Source organism: Xiphophorus couchianus, chromosome 18 (assembly GCF_001444195.1).
Source record: "Xiphophorus couchianus chromosome 18, X_couchianus-1.0, whole genome shotgun sequence".
Taxonomy (NCBI): domain Eukaryota; kingdom Metazoa; phylum Chordata; class Actinopteri; order Cyprinodontiformes; family Poeciliidae; genus Xiphophorus; species Xiphophorus couchianus.
In genome coordinates, this window is record NC_040245.1 from 15,827,237 (window position 1) to 15,850,251 (window position 23,015).

Here is a 23,015-nt window from a genome sequence, read left to right on the forward strand (position 1 = left end):
GAACTACCCATCCATCCATTTTCTAACACCCTTGTCCCTAGTGGGGTCTGGAGGGGTGCTGGTGCCTATCTCTAGCAAATTTTCTGGGTATTTTTTTCTTTTCTATGGACAATAGCACCTAAAATAGTAACAACAATAGAAGGGCAGCATATTCTTTGAGAAAGGTATTGCTTAAGAATCTAACATTGTGGACACAAACCTTTTGTCACATTTGTTAAGACACTGAGTCAGCTTTCATGTTTGAGGTTAGTTCAGATGACCAGAGTTGTGTCTGTTTGCTACAAGATTGAATAGTATAGGGTTACAGCCAATAAGCTCAAACCCCTGAGTTTTAATTTCTTGAAACTCAGAAATTGACATGAAGTAGTTACTCTGCATTTATACAATAACTGGAAGCCCTGAGGATGATGTAATAGTTTTGTAAGCTTTTGATGGGTTAATACTAAAAGTTCTCATGTGACGTTACACTTCAGTGAACTTTGTAACTGATGGCCATCTTGGCAAATAGTTGCTATGGAGTTGCTATAGCAATAACAAACAAACCACAAGCTTAGAAATAGCTCTTGCAAATGTAGCTTATAAAGCTTATAAACAAGAGAGAGAGAGAGAGACTGACTACTGGACCATTTTCTGTTGCTATTTTCCCATTTTTATTTAATAACAAGGTGTTAAAAAGGCCAAGAAACAACTGGTGACTTCTTGTGTGTCTATAACAAATAAAAAAACAGCCAATGGCACACAGCAAAACTTGTTTTAACAACTATTTCTAATAAGCATAGGAAGGAAGTTATTCAAACAGTGTAAAAATAGTTTTAAAGGGCCTTTTTTCAAACTATGATTTTCAGTGAACCCTCAAGTAAAACAGGCTATAGGCCCCAAGGATCAACATATAGCCTTCAGGTGGTGCTCTGATAATATTTTACATATTTAAGAAAAGCAAGCACCCACCTGTTACACATTAGACATTAAACACATGAACTAAACAGAAAGCAGGAGCTCAGTCAATGGGTAAAACTGATAACTAACAAAGTAAGAAGGAACACCCAATTGTAGTGAACAATCCCACTTGAAGTGCACCGCGTCAGGGAATCTGTGAAAGACAAAGAGCAAAGAGATTGTGTGTGGGATTAAGTAATCTTTCACAAGGAATAGCTTCAGTTACAAGCTTTAATTCCCTCTTTGAGGTGAATTTCTTTAGTTTAAAAACCTAGAGCAAACCAAAATGGCAAATCTCAACAGGCAAAACATCTCTTTTCGAGATATGAACAAAAACTTTCCAACTAGAGATGCTTTATATGAAACCTAACGTGTACATTTGTGTCAGACTGTATAGATTGACTTGTTAATGTGTGTCTCACCTGATAACTGCTGGTATTTAGGCATCAAATTGTGCCACAAATGACACTCATTAGCTTTTAACCTCTTCTTTACTCTTCTAGTATCGTCATTCAAAGTGACATACTCCTGAGTATCAGCGGTAAACAGCGGCCATTCACCTCCTTTAAACCCTGGATTTCTGAAAAGGTGAAACAAAATAGTTTTTAGGTTTCTCACAATCCCTTCATGACTGACTGAAAATCTGTTTAGCCTACCCAGACCGGGCAAAGGCGCCAAAGTGATGCATAATCTTCTTGGACACAGTCATTTCATCCCACGTGTACTTAAGGGACTCATTCAGAGGCATCCCAAAGACAAATTCTATCTCGTAGCCATGCATAACACCCGCCCATTTTGGCCAGGGATTTTTGGATGACATTTGGTCAAAAAAATACAAAAACGTATTACCGCCACGTTCTGCATACCTAAAAAAATAATGAAAAGTCAATAAATACATCACATTTGCATTTCCTTAGAAATATTGCCACAGTTCAGAGGTGACATATTTATTTCAGTGCAGATGAAGCCCCAAACAGAAATCTGACATTTGAAACCCTTTTGTCCAAAATGGAACTGCATCTCACTATTCCAGCCACATGCTTTATAGAGTACGTCATGGTGCTAAAAGAAAAGTATTGAGCCACCTCCAATTTTATTTTAGCTTTTCTTTTGGAGTATCATGAACTCTATAGTAGCTGTATATTATGCTTTTGCTACAAGCAGCATCTATAGAATCCATTATTTATTTTTTATCTTGAAAACCACTGATAACATCAAATAATTACCGTAGTTTAGTTTGACAACTAGAGTTTTTTTTTAACTCAAATTATCCATTCATAGTTCTGCACTGTAACTAACCAGAACAGGGTTTTTTTTTGTATTATTGATATTTTTGTAAAGATAAGAAAACATTCATTTCCCCCTTTATCCCACCTTCAACTTTTTTATAATTTGGCCAATTATAAACACAGCCTTATATGCACAGGCATATTAAAAAAGTGGCAGTGCTACTGAAATGTATTAAAAATTAATCAACTGAAACATTAGAGTAACTACTGATAGTTTAATAACTTATTTCTGGTAATTATGATAATTTTTGCTGACAGATCATGAAATCCAAAAATAATCCAAAACTGTGGCCTACAGAAAGGTATGTTAATAACTGCTTAAAAGTTATTTTCAAAATACATTTCTATTCTGAAAAACAAGCCTCATCAAAATGCACATTTAGATTTGTTGAATATGACTGTATGTGTTTGAGATTTTATGTCATGGATTTACACAAGACAACCTGTGTTTGGTTGTCATTTCAATTCAAAAATACTTTATTAATCCCAAAGTGAAATTAAGTAAGTTCTATAAATATACTTCTATAAAGTAGTTCTATAAATAGTTCTGTAAAGTTTTTTGGTATTGCTATCAGGGATCAAACATATGTAGACCACAGTAAGAACAGAGGATGTTTTTTCTATATAAAAGCATTTATCACTTAACCTGAAACCTGGAACTTACCGAGTAGCAAAGTCCATTACAGGACAATTGAACAGCACATCTCCAACCATCCTCCCCATTTGATCACGGTTGGTCTTCGTATTGTTTTCATCTTGCCAATCGGTGTAGTGAGAAATAGCGGTTTCTTTAACAATCTCACTTGAATTTGTCAGTGCTAGTGGTAAACCGTCCATAAAGTTCTTCCTGGTGATGAAACTTTCACCTTCAAGAGTGAAACCAGGCATTCCATAAAAAAGAAAGTAGGTTCCTTCATCTTTATTCAAGCCTATCAACAGTTCTTTTTTGGGAAGAGTAGAGCTGTTTAACAACGTCTGCAGATGAAAAATTATATGATTAAAATAATTATGTTGGACCCATCCTCAATTAAAAGTTTTCTTGTTGTTAGGTATTCATTGACAAGTTATTTTTTTTGTTACACATAGGTTTCTAAGACCAGTTAAAAATTATGTTGAATCGCATTGTTTATTGGCAATGAATGAGTGAGTAGAACATTAACAGGCAATAACCACACAACTACTGATTTAACATGTGCAAAATATTGTCTGTCCATATCCAACTTAAGATATTTCTGGGACCACAAGTTTACAGTGCCATACGGTGGAAAACCTACAGGAATGTACCACAAAATCTTATTTTAAAAAAAAATCATAAAATGAAGTATGTACTGGAGTTAAAAGATTTTCATTTCCCTTTGAAAGTTTGGAATTCCATAAGAGAGGAGAGAATTAGAGATCCTTGGTCACTGAGACAAGGTCTGCTGTTGTTGTTTAGCGAGAAGTTATTATTTTTCAAATGTTAACATAGCATTCAATACAATTCAAATATTGCAAGTAATATGTCAAACATTTGCAATTCTTCACTTTTTGAAGAAATCTCTTATACAAACACGTAGAGACTTACTTCTATATCAGATGGTATGACGTCTCCATCAATATGTGGGACAAATGGCATGGACAAAACTGAAGGCGGAACAAGATTTTCAAATTGCTTGAGTGACATCTTTTCAGGATCAGCATTCAGCAAACAATACTCCAGACTAGCAGGATCATCCACGGAGCAGCCTAGCAATTTTGCTAGTTTTAAGGATCTGTTTGTTGGGAAAGAAGTTCAATAAAGCAACTAGTTAGCACCAAGGAGGAATGACAGTACTATGTAAAGTAAATAATACTGAACATATATAAGAAAGAAAAAAAAAGATGGGTCAAAAGCTAGAATGAAAAATATAAGTTCTGGGTTTTGGGATGTTGGTTGTCTTGGTGTTTTTGGATTTATAGTTTTGATGATTTGTTTTGTGTGTTTGTGTTTGTTATTGTTTATTTTGACTGATCTTGTGCTTTAGATCAGTCTGTCCTTGGTTAATTTAGTTAGATCATGTTTATTTTTTATTTCTTGTGCTTAGATTAGAATGTATTTGCATTCTCACTTTTTAATAAGATCATGTTGTTCTTTATTATGATGGACAAATATTACTATTTGTAGATTTCATGTGTAATGCAGCAGTTTGACACTTTGATGATTAATGGAAATGGTGTGCATAATGAGTGAAGTGCCAATCTGAACAAGGTGGCTGTTAATCAGTGAGAATGCATTACGGCATTACTGCCTTCTCATTTATTAAGTTCCTGTTTCTCTTATATAACTGGTACATTTTACTACATTTAACTACTTCTACTAACTAATTCTGCTAATTCATATATCAAAGCATTCTGCTTCTTCTGGAGAGACATGCTATATCTTTTGCTGTACTTTTTGAAATATTTTCACTTTTGTGCAAATTTCAGCCCCATTGGAAAACATTGAAATTGTTCAAAATTCTGCTAAAATCATCTGCTTTTTTACAGCTTACTACTGCTGCCTACTTCAACATATAAACTTCATTCAACTTTAAACAAGTTACAAGACACCAAATTATCTTCAAATGTCTCAAACATTATTGGACGTTTTTTGAACTTTTCATGCTTGTTGACAAACAAAATGATGCTGTTCATACATATTTATCTGTACAGAAATAATTTATGCATCACGTACATGCATGTCTACTTTAAGGAACTATGACTATTATTGCTACAGTTCTTACAGTTTTCTGTCAAACTCTTCTGGAGCACAGACATTACAGCTTCTCCTATTTCTTCAATGTGTTTCTCTCTTGTGCTCTGTTTCTATCTCTGTGTCCCCTTACAAAAAAATCCTTTTTCCTATGAAATTCACATGGGGTCACATGTGGTTCCCATGTTCCACATGTGGTTCACATTTCCCACATGTGATAACATATTTTGTTCACGTTATCCACGGTTTATTCAAAAGGGGATCACATGTGATCACATATTTCTCACATATGCACCACATATGATCATATTTTTTTCAATGTAAAGATTGGGTGATTGTATTGAATATGTAATAAAAATCTCATTAATTTTACAAGTAAAAATCCCACCTGAAAATCACGTACCATATAAAAAATGCACATGTGGTTCGCACAAATTCTCACGTTTACATGTGATTTTGGAATACTTTGTGGTAAAAACCCATGTGATTCCCAAGTTTACACATGCGATTCCCATGTTTTCACATGCGATTCCCATGTTTTCACATGCGATTCCCATGTTTTCACATGTGCATCACATTTATATCACATATTTCCACATGTAGAAATGTGTGTATCACGTGATCACATGGGAATCACATGTGATTTTACCATGAAACGTTCCAAAATCACTTGTAAACATGTGCTTTCACATGTGATTCACAACAGTCACACATCATTCACATGTGAAAAGTTGTGTCAACCACATGTGCAGTTTTCATGTGGCACATGTGATTTTCATGGGATTCTTTTGTAAGGGTCAGCATTCTTCTTGTCTTCCTTTTGTCAGATGCCTTCTGCTTTTACTGGTTTTACTGTCTACCAAAGTCTTCTGCAAACTTTCATCAATTTTAGCAATTCATATATCAAAATGTTCTGCTTCTTCTGCTGAACAACTATATCTTTTACTAAATTTTACAATTAAACTGTTTCAACTATTTCAGGTTGCATAGAAACTTCTGCTTGAACATTTTCAAATATTTCAAGTTGCATAGAAACTTCTGCTTCTGATGACTTATGCTATATCTTTTGCTGAACTTTACTATTTAGCAGAATATTTCTGCCATGCATGACTGTTGCTTTCTTCTGCTTTTTTCCTAAATCTTTTGCTTTGTTATGCTCTTTATTGTATGTTCTGCAGATTTGCATTCTTATGGCTGTTTCGCTAGGAGCAGCAATTTTTCTAGTTCTAATTCAATATTTGAATTAATTCAATATATGGGCACAGAGTTGCACATTTACATCTACATAACGTGACAAAAAAGAAAATATCCTATTTACATCCAATTGAGGTCTCCCATATTTTTTTTTAAAGTGGGTTACACTATTTTTGGAAATAAAGTGGTTAAATTTCATAATTTAGCTTTAAACAATATAAGATTAAAATCATAAAAATTGGGTTTGATCCTCTTCAAGTTAAATGACACTGAATTGAGTAATTTTTCAGTGCACGTAGGTAAGCTTTTATTTAAGACTACAAATCTAACAGTAATTGGTGGAGAATGAATGTTATCCTGGGGTGTTTCTTAAAGTTAAAAGATAACTAAAAGAAGCAATTATTTCACTTGATAATATTAATGTTAGTCAGTCAGTTTAGAGTGCGGCCATGCAATTTTTTCCTGATATGAAAAAGTTATGGCTTTATGTCCCTCACCTCATTTTCTCCCTCCCTGTTTGTCCTGTTTGTTGCAAAAAATAACATGATGGATGTTTTTACTTCTGCAAATGTGCCTGTAGTATTTGTCTTAGTTGTATGTATTTTAGTATTATTTTAATGATTATTTATTTATTTTAAAAAATTCAGCTGATCATTATTAAAAAATAAACAACCCATCTATTTATCTTGTGTTGCTAATAACAGTCCTCCCCCAATCAGAACTTCCATCACACGGCTTTGATCAACTTATCTTAGTTTAGATTCAAATTTTAGATATGTGTTCATTGTAATTGTTGATGTTTATTTGTAGTTGCTTTAAGGTGAAGAAAATAACTGGGAGTAAACCATTAAATCTGATTGAGATGCTGTGGCAGGATTTTAAATGTCACTGATGCTTGGAAGGTAAATGGCTAATGGAAATCTTGTTACACTTATAGGTGGCACAACCATTTATTTTTAGTATATCAAGCAGGAATTACTTTTTCACATAAAACTAGGCTGGTTTGGATTGTCAATTGAAATTAACATTTGAAAACAGTTTTTTAATATTTCCTAAGGTCATATTTGATATTACAAATAGTTTAGTGATCCATTAAGTCCACTAAAAAGCCAAAAGAGAAGAAAGCTCTGTCTATTTCAAGACCCTGTATTTTTGTACTAATAATGCTAGTTTTTTGGACACTCATTGCACTGCATATGACTGGAAAAGAAAGCTTGGAATGAATGTATTTTTTTATGCTTCATTTCTAAGTTGCCTTCAGTACTAGGAGCCAGAACTGCTGTAGAACATGTTCAAAATTACCCTTCAATATCAAATATTTTTTACTATATGGTCATAAGATATTTTGAAAGGTAATTGTCATACTTCAGAAAAAAACAACTAAATGATCTACACAAAATATCTAGGAACAACTAGCTCAATACTAAGCACACATACCTGTCATATATCTCAGTTTTATTTGCTATGGCCCATGCTGCATTAGGGGAGCCGCTCTGCATCACAGCCCTTTGAAAGAGGTACTGGCTGCCTGGAGAGAGCAGGTGGAACCCCACAGATGCTGCTCCAGCACTCTCCCCAAATAGTGTTATCTGGGAGCAAAAGTAAATGCCAGTGCATTTACATTAATTCATTCACGGTCCATACAATATTACTCTGATTTTAGGAAAAATAAGGACAATATTATTTTACCTTGGTAGGATCACCTCCAAATGCAGCGATGTTATCGACCACCCATTTAAGTGCCAAACGCTGATCCAGTAGACCTTGATTTCCCTGGATGTTTGGGTTGTTAGGAATAGCCAGAAAGCCAAGAGGTCCCAGTCTAAAAATCATGACCACAAGAAAAAATAAAAAAAATACTGAAAGCATTCACCATATGTCAATATGGTGACATATTTTGCTGTCACTTACACCTTGTGTTCAAACTGACCATTGTTATCATTTTTGCAGATAAAGCGATGTAAAGGATACTTTATCGAAAGTATAGCAGTAACAAGAAAAATTATGACAAAATATGTAAAACGATTCAATTCAAATTGTAAAATGTGATTTGATGAATATACTATTATGATATATTCCACTGATACTCTTTTTATTAATCAGACTTTTATTAATCAGAATTTTGCAGTATAGTATTGTTATAATGTTCGCACGTTTGGGGTTCAGAATGAAAATGGTGATCGCAGACTGTGCACCGATTAGATGTCCAGATGACCCCGAGCCAATAATGAAGCCAAGTGATGGTTTGACTCTTTAATCAGCAGAATACAACTACTTAACAGGCCAGATGTTTGTGGATTGAAATGTGTAGGTGTGTGGTTCTACAAAGAAAATGAATAAATAGAAATTACCATCCACCACGAACACAGATGCTCTTTTACAAACACATTATAATCACATTACTTGTCCTTTTCATTACTATTAAAATTAAATAAAGGAAAAGAAAGCAACTAAATATAATATGGTTTACCATTTTAGAATAGAAATTAGCTTAACCTAGCCTTTGCTTATTCTAAAAAAAAATCTAAGAGAAAATGTTCAAAGTACTAAAATACCATATAATGCCACTCAAACATAAATACACTGCAACCTACCACTCATATGGATGCACACTCGAAAGAAATCACAAAACCCCCCTCAAACATCACGCCCGCTGACCTGCACAGCTTTTCAACAATGTTTTGCTATATGAAAAAAAATATACTACCCACAATGGCCACCTGGTGGCAAAGCTAGGAACTACAACATGGATTTCAGAACAAGTATATAGATAGATAAACATCAACTACCTTTCCGGGACTATAGAGCGCACCTTACTGTAAGCCGCACCTACAAATTAAAAAATAAATAAATAAATAAATAAATATAAAAACTGGAAACGTAGATATATAAGCCGCTGGTATCTCCTCCGCTCTCGGTTTTTCACAAGGACACAGCAGAGGGCTGCGTCCTTAATAAATCTGCTATTAAGGACGCAGCCATGGATTCGTGCAGCGGCTGTTTCCCTCCTGTACTGCCAGATCGATACTCCTAAACTTAAAAGCAGCATCTTTTTATTCGTATTGTTTCCATGATGAGAGGGTATGAATGAGTTTGAAGAAATATCTTCGTTGTGTCTGCTTGTTCTTCTGCTTGTTCTGTTGTTCGTGCCTGCTTGTGCTTGTTCTAAATGAAAATGAGCACTTTCTTCTTTTATTTCCAATTTGGACTTCCAATGATTCATTTCCTGCTAAAGAGCCCCCTGGTGGTTGAAGAAAAATCCACCGAAAAGCCGGACCGGACGATAAACCTCATGGTTCAAAGCCTGGGAAAAAAGTAGTAGTAGTAGAATTTTTTAGTGATTTCACTTCTTCTGGCTGTTGTGGAGTGAATATGAACATGTTTATATTAAGATGAATATTGAACTTGCTCTCATAGTATTTGAGATTATCAGTTCAGTCAAACAGATGTATGAGATGCCTATTGTAGACTTTGTAACAGCGTTTCTCCAATCCTGGTCTTTTGTTCTCACTTTTAACTTCCCTGTTCTCGATGACTCTCATGTCTGAACAAATGAGTCAGAAAAGAGTTGTAAAAACTTGATTCTGTTGACATAAACTTTTTCTTTGAAAGCAATGAAAACTTGATGAAATGCTTTTGAGCAGAAACAGCCAAACACACAGAAAGCCGTGTCGCAAGAACTAGGATTGGGTACACTCGTGGTTTCAATTGAAATGTTTTCTCACCTGTAATTCATAGATACCACAACAACCTTCTGAGATTTACACAAGAAATGGCCTTGGTAGATATCCAGGGTGGATGTTCCTGACATAAAGGAACCTCCATATATCCAAACTAATACAGGAACACTATCTGCAGGTTGGGGTGTGGGTGTCTTGAACATAGGGGCCCAAACATTCAAGTACAGACAGTCCTCACTCACAGGGGTGTTTGGATTCCACATCTCTGCACCTTCAAACCCTGCAAAAATATCACATTGTTATTAACAATAAAGTTTGATTACAGCCAGAGTAGTTGCAAGATTATAAAACCTTTGAGTCCATTGAATCCTTAGCCTTTATCACAAGCATTTCACAGATTAGATATGCTGAACTACAGTAGCTCTTAACTATTATAATCTTAAGGTTAAAGTCTATTTAAAGTCTAAAGTCTATAATGTGCAAAGTTATGAATCACTCCATAATTTGTTGATTATTGACAAGCTAGGAACAAGGCATGGAAGGGAGCTTTTTACAAGTTTTCACAGTTACAAATAATTCCTGTAAATTATTTGAATGTCTTTAAAAGCTTTTCATTGGACATCAGCTGCTTTTTCACTTATTTTCAGCACCAAAGTTTTTAGTTTAGTGTTGGGCTGTTCATCACTCAGTAGAAGGCTGAAAATTATAATGATAGCTTTATAAAGTTCATTAGGATACGAATTTCAATCAGCACATAAGGCAAAAGTTCAGTAACTTTCCTCATTAACATGAGTATATTGTTTGTGTTTACCTTAGTAAATACAAACCAGTTGAAATTAGAAATATTTCTACCTTTAGCTCACACACAAGTGACATCTTCTGTCCATAACAGAAGGGGAAGGTGTTTGGTTAATTTTCAAACATCTATTGAAAATTAACCAACAAAGATCAGACAATGCTTTTCAAATGAGGTTCAACTAAATCATTTTAAATAATAAACTAATGAACAGTCCTGGACAAAAATGATGGCACTTTTAGAAAAAAACTTAAAGAAGTTCGACCAGATAGGGATATGTTCAATAAAAGTGTGTCTTCTAATTAGTATTAAAGGTATCTTAAAGCTTGTAGTCAGTCAGTGATGCTCCTGCGACTACAGCTGCACATAATTTATTTAGAAGTTTAAGGTACACAGGACTTTAGTAAACGTCTCTGGCTGTGGCCGCAGGTGGAAACTGATGACAAACTGAAGAGAAGGATAATATGAATGGTAACCAAAGAGTCCAGAACTCAACATCCAAAGAAATTGATGGTAAACTTAAAGGTCAAGTTACGCCTGGGTCAGAACCCACCATCAGTCATTTGAGCAAAGTGAAATTCATGGGAGACGACCAAGGAGGAAAACAAAACATAAAAATATGAGACTGCAATGTAGGAGAAGGCTTATTGACTAGCCACAAAGCTTCTTGGAGAATAACCTTTGGACAGATGAGATAAAACTGGAGTTTTCTGGTAAGGCACATAAGCTTAATGTTCACAGATGGAAAAATGAAGCATATCAATAAAAAAACACCGTCCCTGCTGGGAAACATGGAGGAGGCTCAATTATGTTGTGGGGTTGCTTTTCTATATCTGGCACAGGGTGTCTGGAATCAGTGCAGGGTGTCATGAAATCTGAAGACTATCAAGGCATTTTTGAGTAAATATGAAAACCTAAAACACACAGCTAAAAACACCCAATAATGGCTAAGAGCAAAACGTTGGACAATTGTGAACTGGCCTTCTATGAGCCCTGCTCACAAAAACCTTTGAGCTACATCTGCCCAACTGGCAGACAGGGAAATGTCTCATGCAGGATATTTTTGAAACACATATGGTTACACATAGGATAATTTACTTGTTTGCCTCAGATATATATCAGTTTAATTGAGGGTACTGTAGTGACCTCCAGTATCAGCATATTATACACTCTACATTAAACAGTAGATAAGAATTTTATGTATATAACAAATTACAGCTGCTGCTGTCAAGGTTAAACCTTAGTAGTGAACAGTGGAATGCCTGACTTGTTGAAATAATTTTTAAAAAAATCAAACCTTTGTTTATGCAAAACCTTTCTACTAGGAGGTTTGGACAGTTACTCTGCTTATTCAATTATACCAAGGCTGTACAAACCACCACAGATTAGGTCACCCTACTTCCCCTTGATAAGAAAGTCTTGTATGGGTAATATAAAAAATATTACGTAGTCTGTCCTTCTGTAGGACAGACTACCTAGTCCAGTCTTTACAAAGAGATCAAGCAGTTTCTATAGAGGGATTATTTGTTTGCAAACACAGCGGATGCTCGATCAGTTTGACTGCAGCAAGGGTCGGCCGGCCTTTAAAAGCTCACTGGTTGCCATGGTTACCCGCATTTATCTTGCTGTTATAATATTAGCCAGCATTTTTTCAGTGTACTACAACTCTTTATCACAGCGTGATAAAATGAATTATGCTACAACATTGACATTACTGAATGAGATGAGTTCTAATGACCCATAAGCATTAAATTTAGGTGAATCGATAAACGACGAGAAAAAATGGCCCAAACGACGGACATTACCCAATACCAATGTGCAATCAATTTGTTCACTGTAAGATCATCAGCAATCATATCTTGAGTCCCTCCAAATAAGATAAACATATAGGTAGTCAGCAATATCGAACCAAAACAGGGATTTCCTAAAATGTAATTTAATTTGAAAAAAAAAAATACTCATATTTACCATGCAAAGGACAAATAAAATACAATAATTTCTTCCTAGTTTGGTCACATTGAGAGGGAAAACAAGAATGTTGCAGCATTCATCAAGGCAGGCGATAATCTAAGTCATCAGAAATTTAAAATGCAGTGAGTTGAATTGCTGCATTCAACCTGCGAATTGTAAATTATTTTATTAGCCTATTGTAGTACTTTTTAGCCTAATCAATGAGAAATTAACTATTGAAAGAAATCTCGGTTCTTTATGTAATATTAGAACCAGTTGAGTCCTACCCAACTCTCCAGTCGTCTCAGTAATACTGTATGTCATGGTCAACAGTGTCAAGTGCTGCACTGAAGTACAACAGAACCAGAATTATGGTTCTTGCACAGTCTGTATTTATATGGATGTCATTGAACACTTTGACGTGGGCAGTCTCAGTACTGTGCTGAGCCCTGAAACCAAAGTGGTTGGTTGTCATTAGGAAGCTATTTCACTGTTTAAATATTACTTTTTCAATAATTTTGCTGTAGAATGGGAGGTTGAAAATTTAAGTTATCGGTAAATGTATCATAATTTTTGTGAAGGTCTTTTTCATTAGTTCTTGCTTGAAATGATAATGTTGAGCCACAATTCCAAAACAATGTCTGATTTTCATTGGTTAATTTTTCCTAAAACTCTACTAATTTCACTTTTGTCCAATTCAAGTTATTTTAGTGACCATTGTGGGATTTTTGGTAATTAACATTTGACATTTCTCTTCCTATGTCCAGTGTTATAGCCAACAGTTTTGAATTACTGGTTTAAAGGACTTTTAAAGGGTCAGTTGATAATTGTGGTTTAAAGAAAGGCATTAACATTTAGGTCATTGCATTTTTCCTCCATTGAGAATTTCTGGCCACTTCAGTTTTGCTACCTCAGTTTTACAAATGCCCCCCACATCCACCTTGCAACAGCAGCAGATCATCTTTTTGTTGTTTTTTACTATTGTTTTATTCTCCTAAATTTAGTCAATGCAAAGGACAGAACTTCCATCATATTAAGACAAGTTTTTCAATGATAAACAATATCTAGGTGAATTAAACATATTTTGAAATATCTTTATTTGTGTAGTATTGAATCATACCTGGAAACGTTTCATCTCGCAACTGGTAGCAGGAATTTGGTAAATCTTGGGCATTTTTCACATCATCCCAATTATCCATAGGCTCTGGAGGACGGAATCTTCGATATTCAGTAGGCGGCTTTGCATACGGAATTCCACGAAATGCTTGAATATGACCATCTAGCACATTAAATACATTCCCTTGAACTTTTCCATATTTGGTGGTGATTATAGGTTCATTTTCATTGGCAAATGATGTAGTCAGGATGAGAAGCAGCAGAAGCAAAGGCTGAAAGTCTGCCATGGGAAATCTAAGAAGGACAAAGCAAAGGTACAGATACCCATTATTAATCATTCAAGAACTAACACTTTTAATAAACAGTGATTTTACTTGATTTTATCCTCCTTGCTATTCAACTATATTCACTTCTTTCATTGTCTGGTTTTATGGGATATTATTTTGTGTGCTGTTTAAATATCCATATCTCTCTATATCTAGTTGTTTTTATTTATATATTATTTCTGGCACATTAAGTTTACGTTTGTCATGTGAAATTTGTCAAAAAAAAACATTACAACATGTGCTATTCACTTTAAATAGAAACTAATAGAGTTAGAGTATATTATGCTTTGAATCGCTTGTTACAAAAAACATTACCAAGCACTGTCAGGTGAAATTACTCAATCAGGTTTATTCATATATTGTGCACAATTCAGAGAGCTTGTAGGACAATCAATAAAGAAGGAGTTCTGGGTGAAAAGCTCTCCCAGGCAGAGACAACACATGAGTTTTATACCAAACTAAGGAATCTAAAACATGGGCGAGACAGTCTGGTTCCCTTGCAGCTGCAGCAAAACAATTTCCAACTTTTGTGTGTAGCCCAAACAGGTTCTTTTGGTGAGAGTTCACAAGCATATCACATAACATGATGAGCAGATGTTTACTTAACATAATTTTCCACCACACGCTGACTCTGGAACACACCGCACACATTTGTCTATGTCTCTTATTTTTGAGTAAAGCTAACATAATCGTATAGTTTCAAATCAAGTAGATCACTTAGCGTCCGAGCCCTGTGCCAGGTGGTCAGGGGCTGAATGCGGTGAGTGGCATGAACGCTGCTTGTGACAGGCGCACAGCCGACAAAAAAACTGATCAAGCTGAGTGTGTTGCTATTTCTGCATCGTCTATATTCTTCAAATAGGGGTGAACTCCGAATGCGTGACAGTTCAGGTTACTAGATGTGCACAAGCTCTTGGGGAAGGGAGGGGAGAATGCAAGAGAGTGGGACTCTGCGCACACATGTTCAAACGCATGCAGTAATTATAAAGGAAAGCAACTTAGAAAAGAAAACACACACGTGCACGTCCCCCCATATATATATATATATATATATATATATATATATACATACATACATACATACATACATACATACATACATACATACATACAAACACAACGTTTTAGGCATGTCTTACCTTGTCAGTCAGTTAAGAATGTATTTGCGTGGACTGAGTCGGGACACAGCCTTAATGAGATGAGGAAGGCGTTTACACCCTTAGGGTAGTGTCTACCCGGCTGTCCCACCCATAATATGACTTCAACAGCTCCCGCCAACACACAGTCATTACAGCAAAGAGCAATTATTAATAGAAGCATTTTTGGTCACTACGTAATTTTAAATAATAACAATAAAAAATAAGTAAATGATAAAAATCGAATCATTTCAGTTTACTTTATAGTGCTAATTGTGCAACTGATGTCATCTGCTTTATGGGACGAACACGCCCAATTCACCCTCACAAATACCTAAATTAATCCGATAAAACATACACATTTTTTTTTAGCACAAATTACAACTAGTCCTAGTTAAAATAAAAATCGTTCTGAGTTTAAAGGTGTGTGCAAAATTCACATTTTGAAAGTTTCCCTTCCATTCTTCTGTTCTCAACTGCTTCTAAAAACAACCCAAGCGCTTAAAAAGACACTCAGTTTAAGTTTTTTGCTGCCGTTTCAAAAATCTCCAGATACGTAGTTGCAATTAAGGAAAACTACGCCATTACCTAGACGTTACCTAGCAACCCCAGCCGAGCCCATTTTCTCACGAAGCAACCCAAGCAGATCTCCAGCACCTTTAAGCCTTGTCCACACGGCAGGATTTTGGTCACGATTTTCCCTTTCCAACAACAATTTAGATTGTGTGGCGTCCCCCTACTGCAAAAGACAACGCAGCTTTTTGACGGGTAAGCCAATCAGAAAGCACGGTGACGTAAGCACAGAGGGGACTAACAAACGTGATGCAAATATGGCATACTACTACTAAAAGACAATATTGTCAAAAGTGTTCTATCAAAAGGGAAAATTGATGAAAATAACTTTGAATTTTGATTTTAGCTTGAATGAGAGATGAATGAAACATATTAATGCAAAGTTAGCCTGCATTCGGTTTAAACCTGCTTTAGTTGCTGCTTCATTTTATTTAAATCTGGGATAGAAAAAACAAACAAACAGTGGTTTCGAAATCCTTACTGCTTATTGGAAATTTTTATCACATATTGGGGAAAAAAAATCCTTTGAAGTAAAGAGAGTCAAGGGTGCCTCAAACAAATAATGTTTTGCATTGCAATGGAGACAAACATAAGAACTACCTCAAGAAAATAATTTCTCTCCAGCTTTAATTGCCATACCTCTTAAACAGTAAATAATTCATTATTCTACGACATAGAACTTTCTTGATATTTCAGAATATTTCTTTCATATACTCAACAATATTAAGTGTAATGTTTAAGTTTTCCAAAATCATGTCAACACAAATCAACTGAAAAAACAAATATAAATCAACTCGGTAATGTCACTCATTGTGTCCAAAACTGCATAACACAAATTTAAGCACAGTCATTTGTGTTACTTGTAGCCGGCTTCTGCAACCAATAATGGAACTGATATCCCTCCTCTGTCTGAGAATATTCAGTCTAAACTGTCAGCATTCTAGAATGTCATTGTTGATCTACGATGCAGATAAAGATGAATTCACCCTCTTGGATGTTTTACCCTTTTCATGTGTTTACAGGATTTTAATACATGAGTTTTAATCTACTGATTCTGATCAGCAGACAATTTATTATTATTATTTTTTCTATGGACAATAGCACCTAAAATAGTAACGACAATAGAAGGGCAGCATATTCTTTGAGAAAGGTATTGCTTAAGAATCTAACATTGTGGACACAAACCTTTTGTCACATTTGTTAAGACACTGAGTCAGCTTTCATGTTTGAGGTTAGTTCAGATGACCAGAGTTGTGTCTGTTTGCTACAAGATTGAATAGTATAGGGTTACAGCCAATAAGCTCGAACCCTTGAGTTTTAATTTCTTGAAACTCAGAAATTGACATGAAGTAGTTACTCTGCATTTATACAATAACTGAAAGACCTGAGGATGATGTAATAGTTTTGTAAGCTTTTAATGGGTTAATAATAAAAGTTCTCATGTGACGTCACACTTCAGTGAACTTTGTAACTGATGGCCATCTTGGCAAATAGTTGCTATGGAGTTGTTATAGCAATAATAAATAAACTACAAGCTTAGCTGTTGCTATTTCCCCATTGTCACATTTGTATTTAATAATAATGTGTTAAAAAGGACAAGAAAAAATGGGCGACTTCTTGTGTGTTTATAACAAATTAAAAAAAACAGTCAAGGGCACACAGCATAAACTTGTTTTAATGATAAACCACTTTATAAACCATTTCTAATCAGCATAGGAAGCAAGTTATTCAAACAGTGTAAAAATATATTTTTTTTGCACAAACATTCTAAAAGCCTTTTTTCAAACTATGCTTTTCAGTGACACCTTTAAGTAAAACAGGCTATAGGGCCCGAGGAACATCATATAGCCTTCAGGTGGTGCTCTGATAATATTTGACATATTTTAAAAAAGCAAGTACCCACCTGTTACACATTAGACATTAAACACATGAACTAAACAGAGAGCAGGAGCTCAGTCAATGGGTAAAACTGATAACTAACAAAATAAGAGGGAACACCCAATTGTAGTGAACAATCCCACTTGAAGTGCACTGCGTCAGGGAATCTGTGAAAGACAAAGAGCAAAGAGATTGTGTGTGGGATTAAGTAATCTTTCACAAGGAATAGCTTCAGTTACAAGCTTTAATTTCCTCTATGAGCTGAATTTTTGTTTAAAAAATTAGAGCAAACCAAAATGGCAAATCTCAACAGGTAAACATCTCTTTTCGAGATATGAACAAAAACTTTCCAACTAGAGATGCTTTATATGAAACCTAACGTGTACATTTGTGTCAGACTGTATAGATTGACTTGTTAGTGTGTGTCTCACCTGACATGTTCTGTAATTTAGGCAGGAAAGTCTGCCACAAATAACACTCTTTAGCTTTTAAATTCTTCTTTACTCCTCTGCTATGGTCATTCAAAATGAGATACACCTGACTTCTAGCATTATACAATGGCCAATCACCTTCGTTAAACCCTGGATTTCTGAAAAGGTAAAACAAAATAGTTTTTAGGTTTCTCACAATCCCTGCATGACTGAAAATCTGTTTAGCCTACCCAGTCCGGGCAAAGTCGCCAAAGTGATGCATAATCCTCTTGGACACAGTCATTTCATCCGACGTGAACTTACGGGACTCATTCAGAGTATTTCCAAATACATAGTCTATCTCGTAGCCATGCATAACACCCGCCCATTTTGGCCAGGGATTTGGGGATGACATTTGGTCAAAAAAATACAAAAAGGTCTTACCGCCATGTTCTGCATACCTAAAAAAATAATGAAAAGTCAATGGCCTAAAGAAAGGTATTTTAATAACTGCTTAAAAGTTATTTTCAAAAGGCATTTCTATTCTGAAAAACAAGCCTCATCGAAATGCACATTTAGATTTGTTGAATATGACTGTATGTGTTTGAGATTTTATGTGATGGACTTACACAATAAGTACATAATTTTGAAGTGTAGGGAAAATGATGTATTTTTTTATTATTATTTTAGAAAGTTAACCTGTGTTTGGTTCTCATTTCAATTTCAATTCAAAAATACTTTATTAATCCCAAAGTTAAATTAAGTAAGTTCTATAAATAGTTCTATAAAATTTTTTGGTATTGCTATCAGGGATCATACATATGTAGACCACAGTTAGAACAGAGGATGTTTTTCTATATAAAAGCATTTATCACTTAACCTGAAACCTGGAACTTACCGAGTAGCAAAGTCCATTACAGGACAATTGAACAGCACATCTCCAACCATCCTCCCCATTTGATCACGGTTGGTTTTTGTATTGTTTTCATCTTGCCAATCAGTGTAGTGAGAAATAACGGTTTGTTTAACAATCGCACTTGAATTTTTCATTACTAGTGGTAAACCGTCCATAAAGTCCGTCCTGGTGATGAAACTTCCACCCTGGCGAGTGAAACCAGGCATTCCATAAAAAAGAAAGTAGGTTCCTTCATCTTTATTCAAGCCTATCAACAGTTCTTTTTTGGGAAGAGTAGAGCTGTTTAACAACGTCTGCAGATGAAAAATTATATGATTAAAATAATTATGTTGGACCCATCCTCAATTAAAAGTTTTCTTGTTGTTAGGTATTCATTGACAAGTCAAACTTTTGTGTTACACTAAGATCAGTTTAGAAATGATGTTGAATTGCATTGTTTATTGGCAATGAATGTCACTTTCCTAGTGAGTAGAACATTAACAGGCAATAACCACACAACTACTGATTTAACATGAGCAAAACATTGTCTGTCCATATCCAAATTAAGATATTTCTGGGACCACAAGTTTACAGTGCCATACGGTGTAAAACCTACAGGAATTTACCATAAAATCTTAATATTAGAAAGATAACTTTTTTCTGTAAGTATGTACTGGAGTTAAAAAATTTCAATTTCCCTTTGAAAGAGAGGAGAGAATTAGAGATCCTTGGTCACTGAGACAAGGTCTGCTGTTGTTGTTTAGCGAGAAGTTTTTTTTTTTCAAAATGGTAATTTAACATAGCATTCAATATAATTCAAATATTGCAAGTAATATGTCAAACATTTACAATTCTTCACTTTTTGAAGAAATCTCTTATACAAACACGTAGAGACTTACTTCTATATCAGATGGTATGACGTCTCCATCAATATGTGGGACAAATGGCATGGACAAAACTGAAGGCGGAACAAGATTTTCAAATTGCTTGAGTGACATCTTTTCAGGATCAGCATTCAGCAAACAATACTCCAGACTAGCAGGATCATCCACGGAGCAGCCTAGCAATTTTGCTAGTTTTAAGGATCTGTTTGTTGGGAAAGAAGTTCAATAAAGCAACTAGTTAGCACCAAGGAGGAATGACAGTACTATGTAAAGTAAATAATACTGAACATATATAAGAAAGAAAAAAAAAGATGGGTCAAAAGCTAGAATGAAAAATATAAGTTCTGGGTTTTGGGATGTTGGTTGTCTTGGTGTTTTTGGATTTATAGTTTTGATGATTTGTTTTGTGTGTTTGTGTTTGTTATTGTTTATTTTGACTGATCTTGTGCTTTAGATCAGTCTGTCCTTGGTTAATTTAGTTAGATCATGTTTATTTTTTATTTCTTGTGCTTAGATTAGAATGTATTTGCATTCTCACTTTTTAATAAGATCATGTTGTTCTTTATTATGATGGACAAATATTACTATTTGTAGATTTCATGTGTAATGCAGCAGTTTGACACTTTGATGATTAATGGAAATGGTGTGCATAATGAGTGAAGTGCCAATCTGAACAAGGTGGCTGTTAATCAGTGAGAATGCATTACGGCATTACTGCCTTCTCATTTATTAAGTTCCTGTTTCTCTTATATAACTGGTACATTTTACTACATTTAACTACTTCTACTAACTAATTCTGCTAATTCATATATCAAAGCATTCTGCTTCTTCTGGAGAGACATGCTATATCTTTTGCTGTACTTTTTGAAATATTTTCACTTTTGTGCAAATTTCAGCCCCATTGGAAAACATTGAAATTGTTCAAAATTCTGCTAAAATCATCTGCTTTTTTACAGCTTACTACTGCTGCCTACTTCAACATATAAACTTCATTCAACTTTAAACAAGTTACAAGACACCAAATTATCTTCAAATGTCTCAAACATTATTGGACGTTTTTTGAACTTTTCATGCTTGTTGACAAACAAAATGATGCTGTTCATACATATTTATCTGTACAGAAATAATTTATGCATCACGTACATGCATGTCTACTTTAAGGAACTATGACTATTATTGCTACAGTTCTTACAGTTTTCTGTCAAACTCTTCTGGAGCACAGACATTACAGCTTCTCCTATTTCTTCAATGTGTTTCTCTCTTGTGCTCTGTTTCTATCTCTGTGTCCCCTTACAAAAAAATCCTTTTTCCTATGAAATTCACATGGGGTCACATGTGGTTCCCATGTTCCACATGTGGTTCACATTTCCCACATGTGATAACATATTTTGTTCACGTTATCCACGGTTTATTCAAAAGGGGATCACATGTGATCACATATTTCTCACATATGCACCACATATGATCATATTTTTTTCAATGTAAAGATTGGGTGATTGTATTGAATATGTAATAAAAATCTCATTAATTTTACAAGTAAAAATCCCACCTGAAAATCACGTACCATATAAAAAATGCACATGTGGTTCGCACAAATTCTCACGTTTACATGTGATTTTGGAATACTTTGTGGTAAAAACCCATGTGATTCCCAAGTTTACACATGCGATTCCCATGTTTTCACATGCGATTCCCATGTTTTCACATGCGATTCCCATGTTTTCACATGTGCATCACATTTATATCACATATTTCCACATGTAGAAATGTGTGTATCACGTGATCACATGGGAATCACATGTGATTTTACCATGAAACGTTCCAAAATCACTTGTAAACATGTGCTTTCACATGTGATTCACAACAGTCACACATCATTCACATGTGAAAAGTTGTGTCAACCACATGTGCAGTTTTCATGTGGCACATGTGATTTTCATGGGATTCTTTTGTAAGGGTCAGCATTCTTCTTGTCTTCCTTTTGTCAGATGCCTTCTGCTTTTACTGGTTTTACTGTCTACCAAAGTCTTCTGCAAACTTTCATCAATTTTAGCAATTCATATATCAAAATGTTCTGCTTCTTCTGCTGAACAACTATATCTTTTACTAAATTTTACAATTAAACTGTTTCAACTATTTCAGGTTGCATAGAAACTTCTGCTTGAACATTTTCAAATATTTCAAGTTGCATAGAAACTTCTGCTTCTGATGACTTATGCTATATCTTTTGCTGAACTTTACTATTTAGCAGAATATTTCTGCCATGCATGACTGTAGCTTTCTTCTGCTTTTTTCCTAAATCTTTTGCTTTGTTATGCTCTTTATTGTATGTTCTGCAGATTTGCATTCTTATGGCTGTTTCGCTAGGAGCAGCAATTTTTCTAGTTCTAATTCAATATTTGAATTAATTCAATATATGGGCACAGAGTTGCACATTTACATCTACATAACGTGACAAAAAAGAAAATATCCTATTTACATCCAATTGAGGTCTCCAATATCTTTTTTTAAAGTGGGTTACACTATTTTTGGAAATAAAGTGGTTAAATTTCATAATTTAGCTTTAAACAATATAAGATTAAAATCATAAAAATTGGGTTTGATCCTCTTCAAGTTAAATGACACTGAATTGAGTAATTTTTCAGTGCACGTAGGTAAGCTTTTATTTAAGACTACAAATCTAACAGTAATTGGTGGAGAATGAATGTTATCCTGGGGTGTTTCTTAAAGTTAAAAGATAACTAAAAGAAGCAATTATTTCACTTGATAATATTAATGTTAGTCAGTCAGTTTAGAGTGCGGCCATGCAATTTTTTCCTGATATGAAAAAGTTATGGCTTTATGTCCCTCACCTCATTTTCTCCCTCCCTGTTTGTCCTGTTTGTTGCAAAAAATAACATGATGGATGTTTTTACTTCTGCAAATGTGCCTGTAGTATTTATCTTAGTTGTATCTATTTTAGTATTACTAATGATTATTTATTTATTTTTAAAAACTCAGCTGATCATTATATAAAAAAACAAACAACCCATGTATTTATCTTGTGTTGCTAGTAACAGAAGCTAGCACGTCTTTTCCTACCCCAATCAGAATATCCATATATGGTAAGGGTATGGTACGGCTTTGATCAACTTATCTTAGTTTAGATTCAAATTTTAGATATGTGTTCATTGTAATTGTTGATGTTTATTTGTAGTTGCTTTAAGGCGAAATTAACATTTGAAAACAGTTTTTTAATATTT

The 23,015-nt window shown here is 34.7% G+C and overlaps 1 protein-coding gene across 4 annotated transcripts in view; it reads right to left on the reverse strand.

Moving 5' to 3' along the window:
* Positions 1-624: 624 nt before the first annotated feature.
* Positions 625-23,015, reverse strand: part of LOC114133367 (acetylcholinesterase-like) — a 30,045-nt gene continuing 7,654 nt past the window's right edge. Inside the window, exons 1-10 of one of the 4 annotated variants that reach the window (XM_027999207.1) lie at positions 15,137-15,288; positions 13,676-13,965; positions 9,855-10,089; positions 7,819-7,951; positions 7,567-7,718; positions 3,790-3,976; positions 2,890-3,200; positions 1,593-1,802; positions 1,359-1,516; positions 625-1,090 (exon numbers count right to left, since the gene is read on the reverse strand). In XM_027999207.1, the coding sequence (XP_027855008.1) occupies positions 1,002-1,090; positions 1,359-1,516; positions 1,593-1,802; positions 2,890-3,200; positions 3,790-3,976; positions 7,567-7,718; positions 7,819-7,951; positions 9,855-10,089; positions 13,676-13,958 (1,758 nt within the window). In that variant the 5' untranslated portion in view covers positions 13,959-13,965; positions 15,137-15,288 and the 3' untranslated portion in view covers positions 625-1,001. Of the gene's footprint in view, positions 1,091-1,358; positions 1,517-1,592; positions 1,803-2,889; positions 3,201-3,789; positions 3,977-7,566; positions 7,719-7,818; positions 7,952-9,854; positions 10,090-13,675; positions 13,966-14,604; positions 14,664-15,136; positions 15,289-17,361; positions 17,752-18,015; positions 18,174-18,245; positions 18,456-18,892; positions 19,204-19,788; positions 19,976-23,015 lie in introns of those variants that run through there. The other 3 variants (XM_027999203.1, XM_027999204.1, XM_027999206.1) reach the window with 3 other exon arrangements.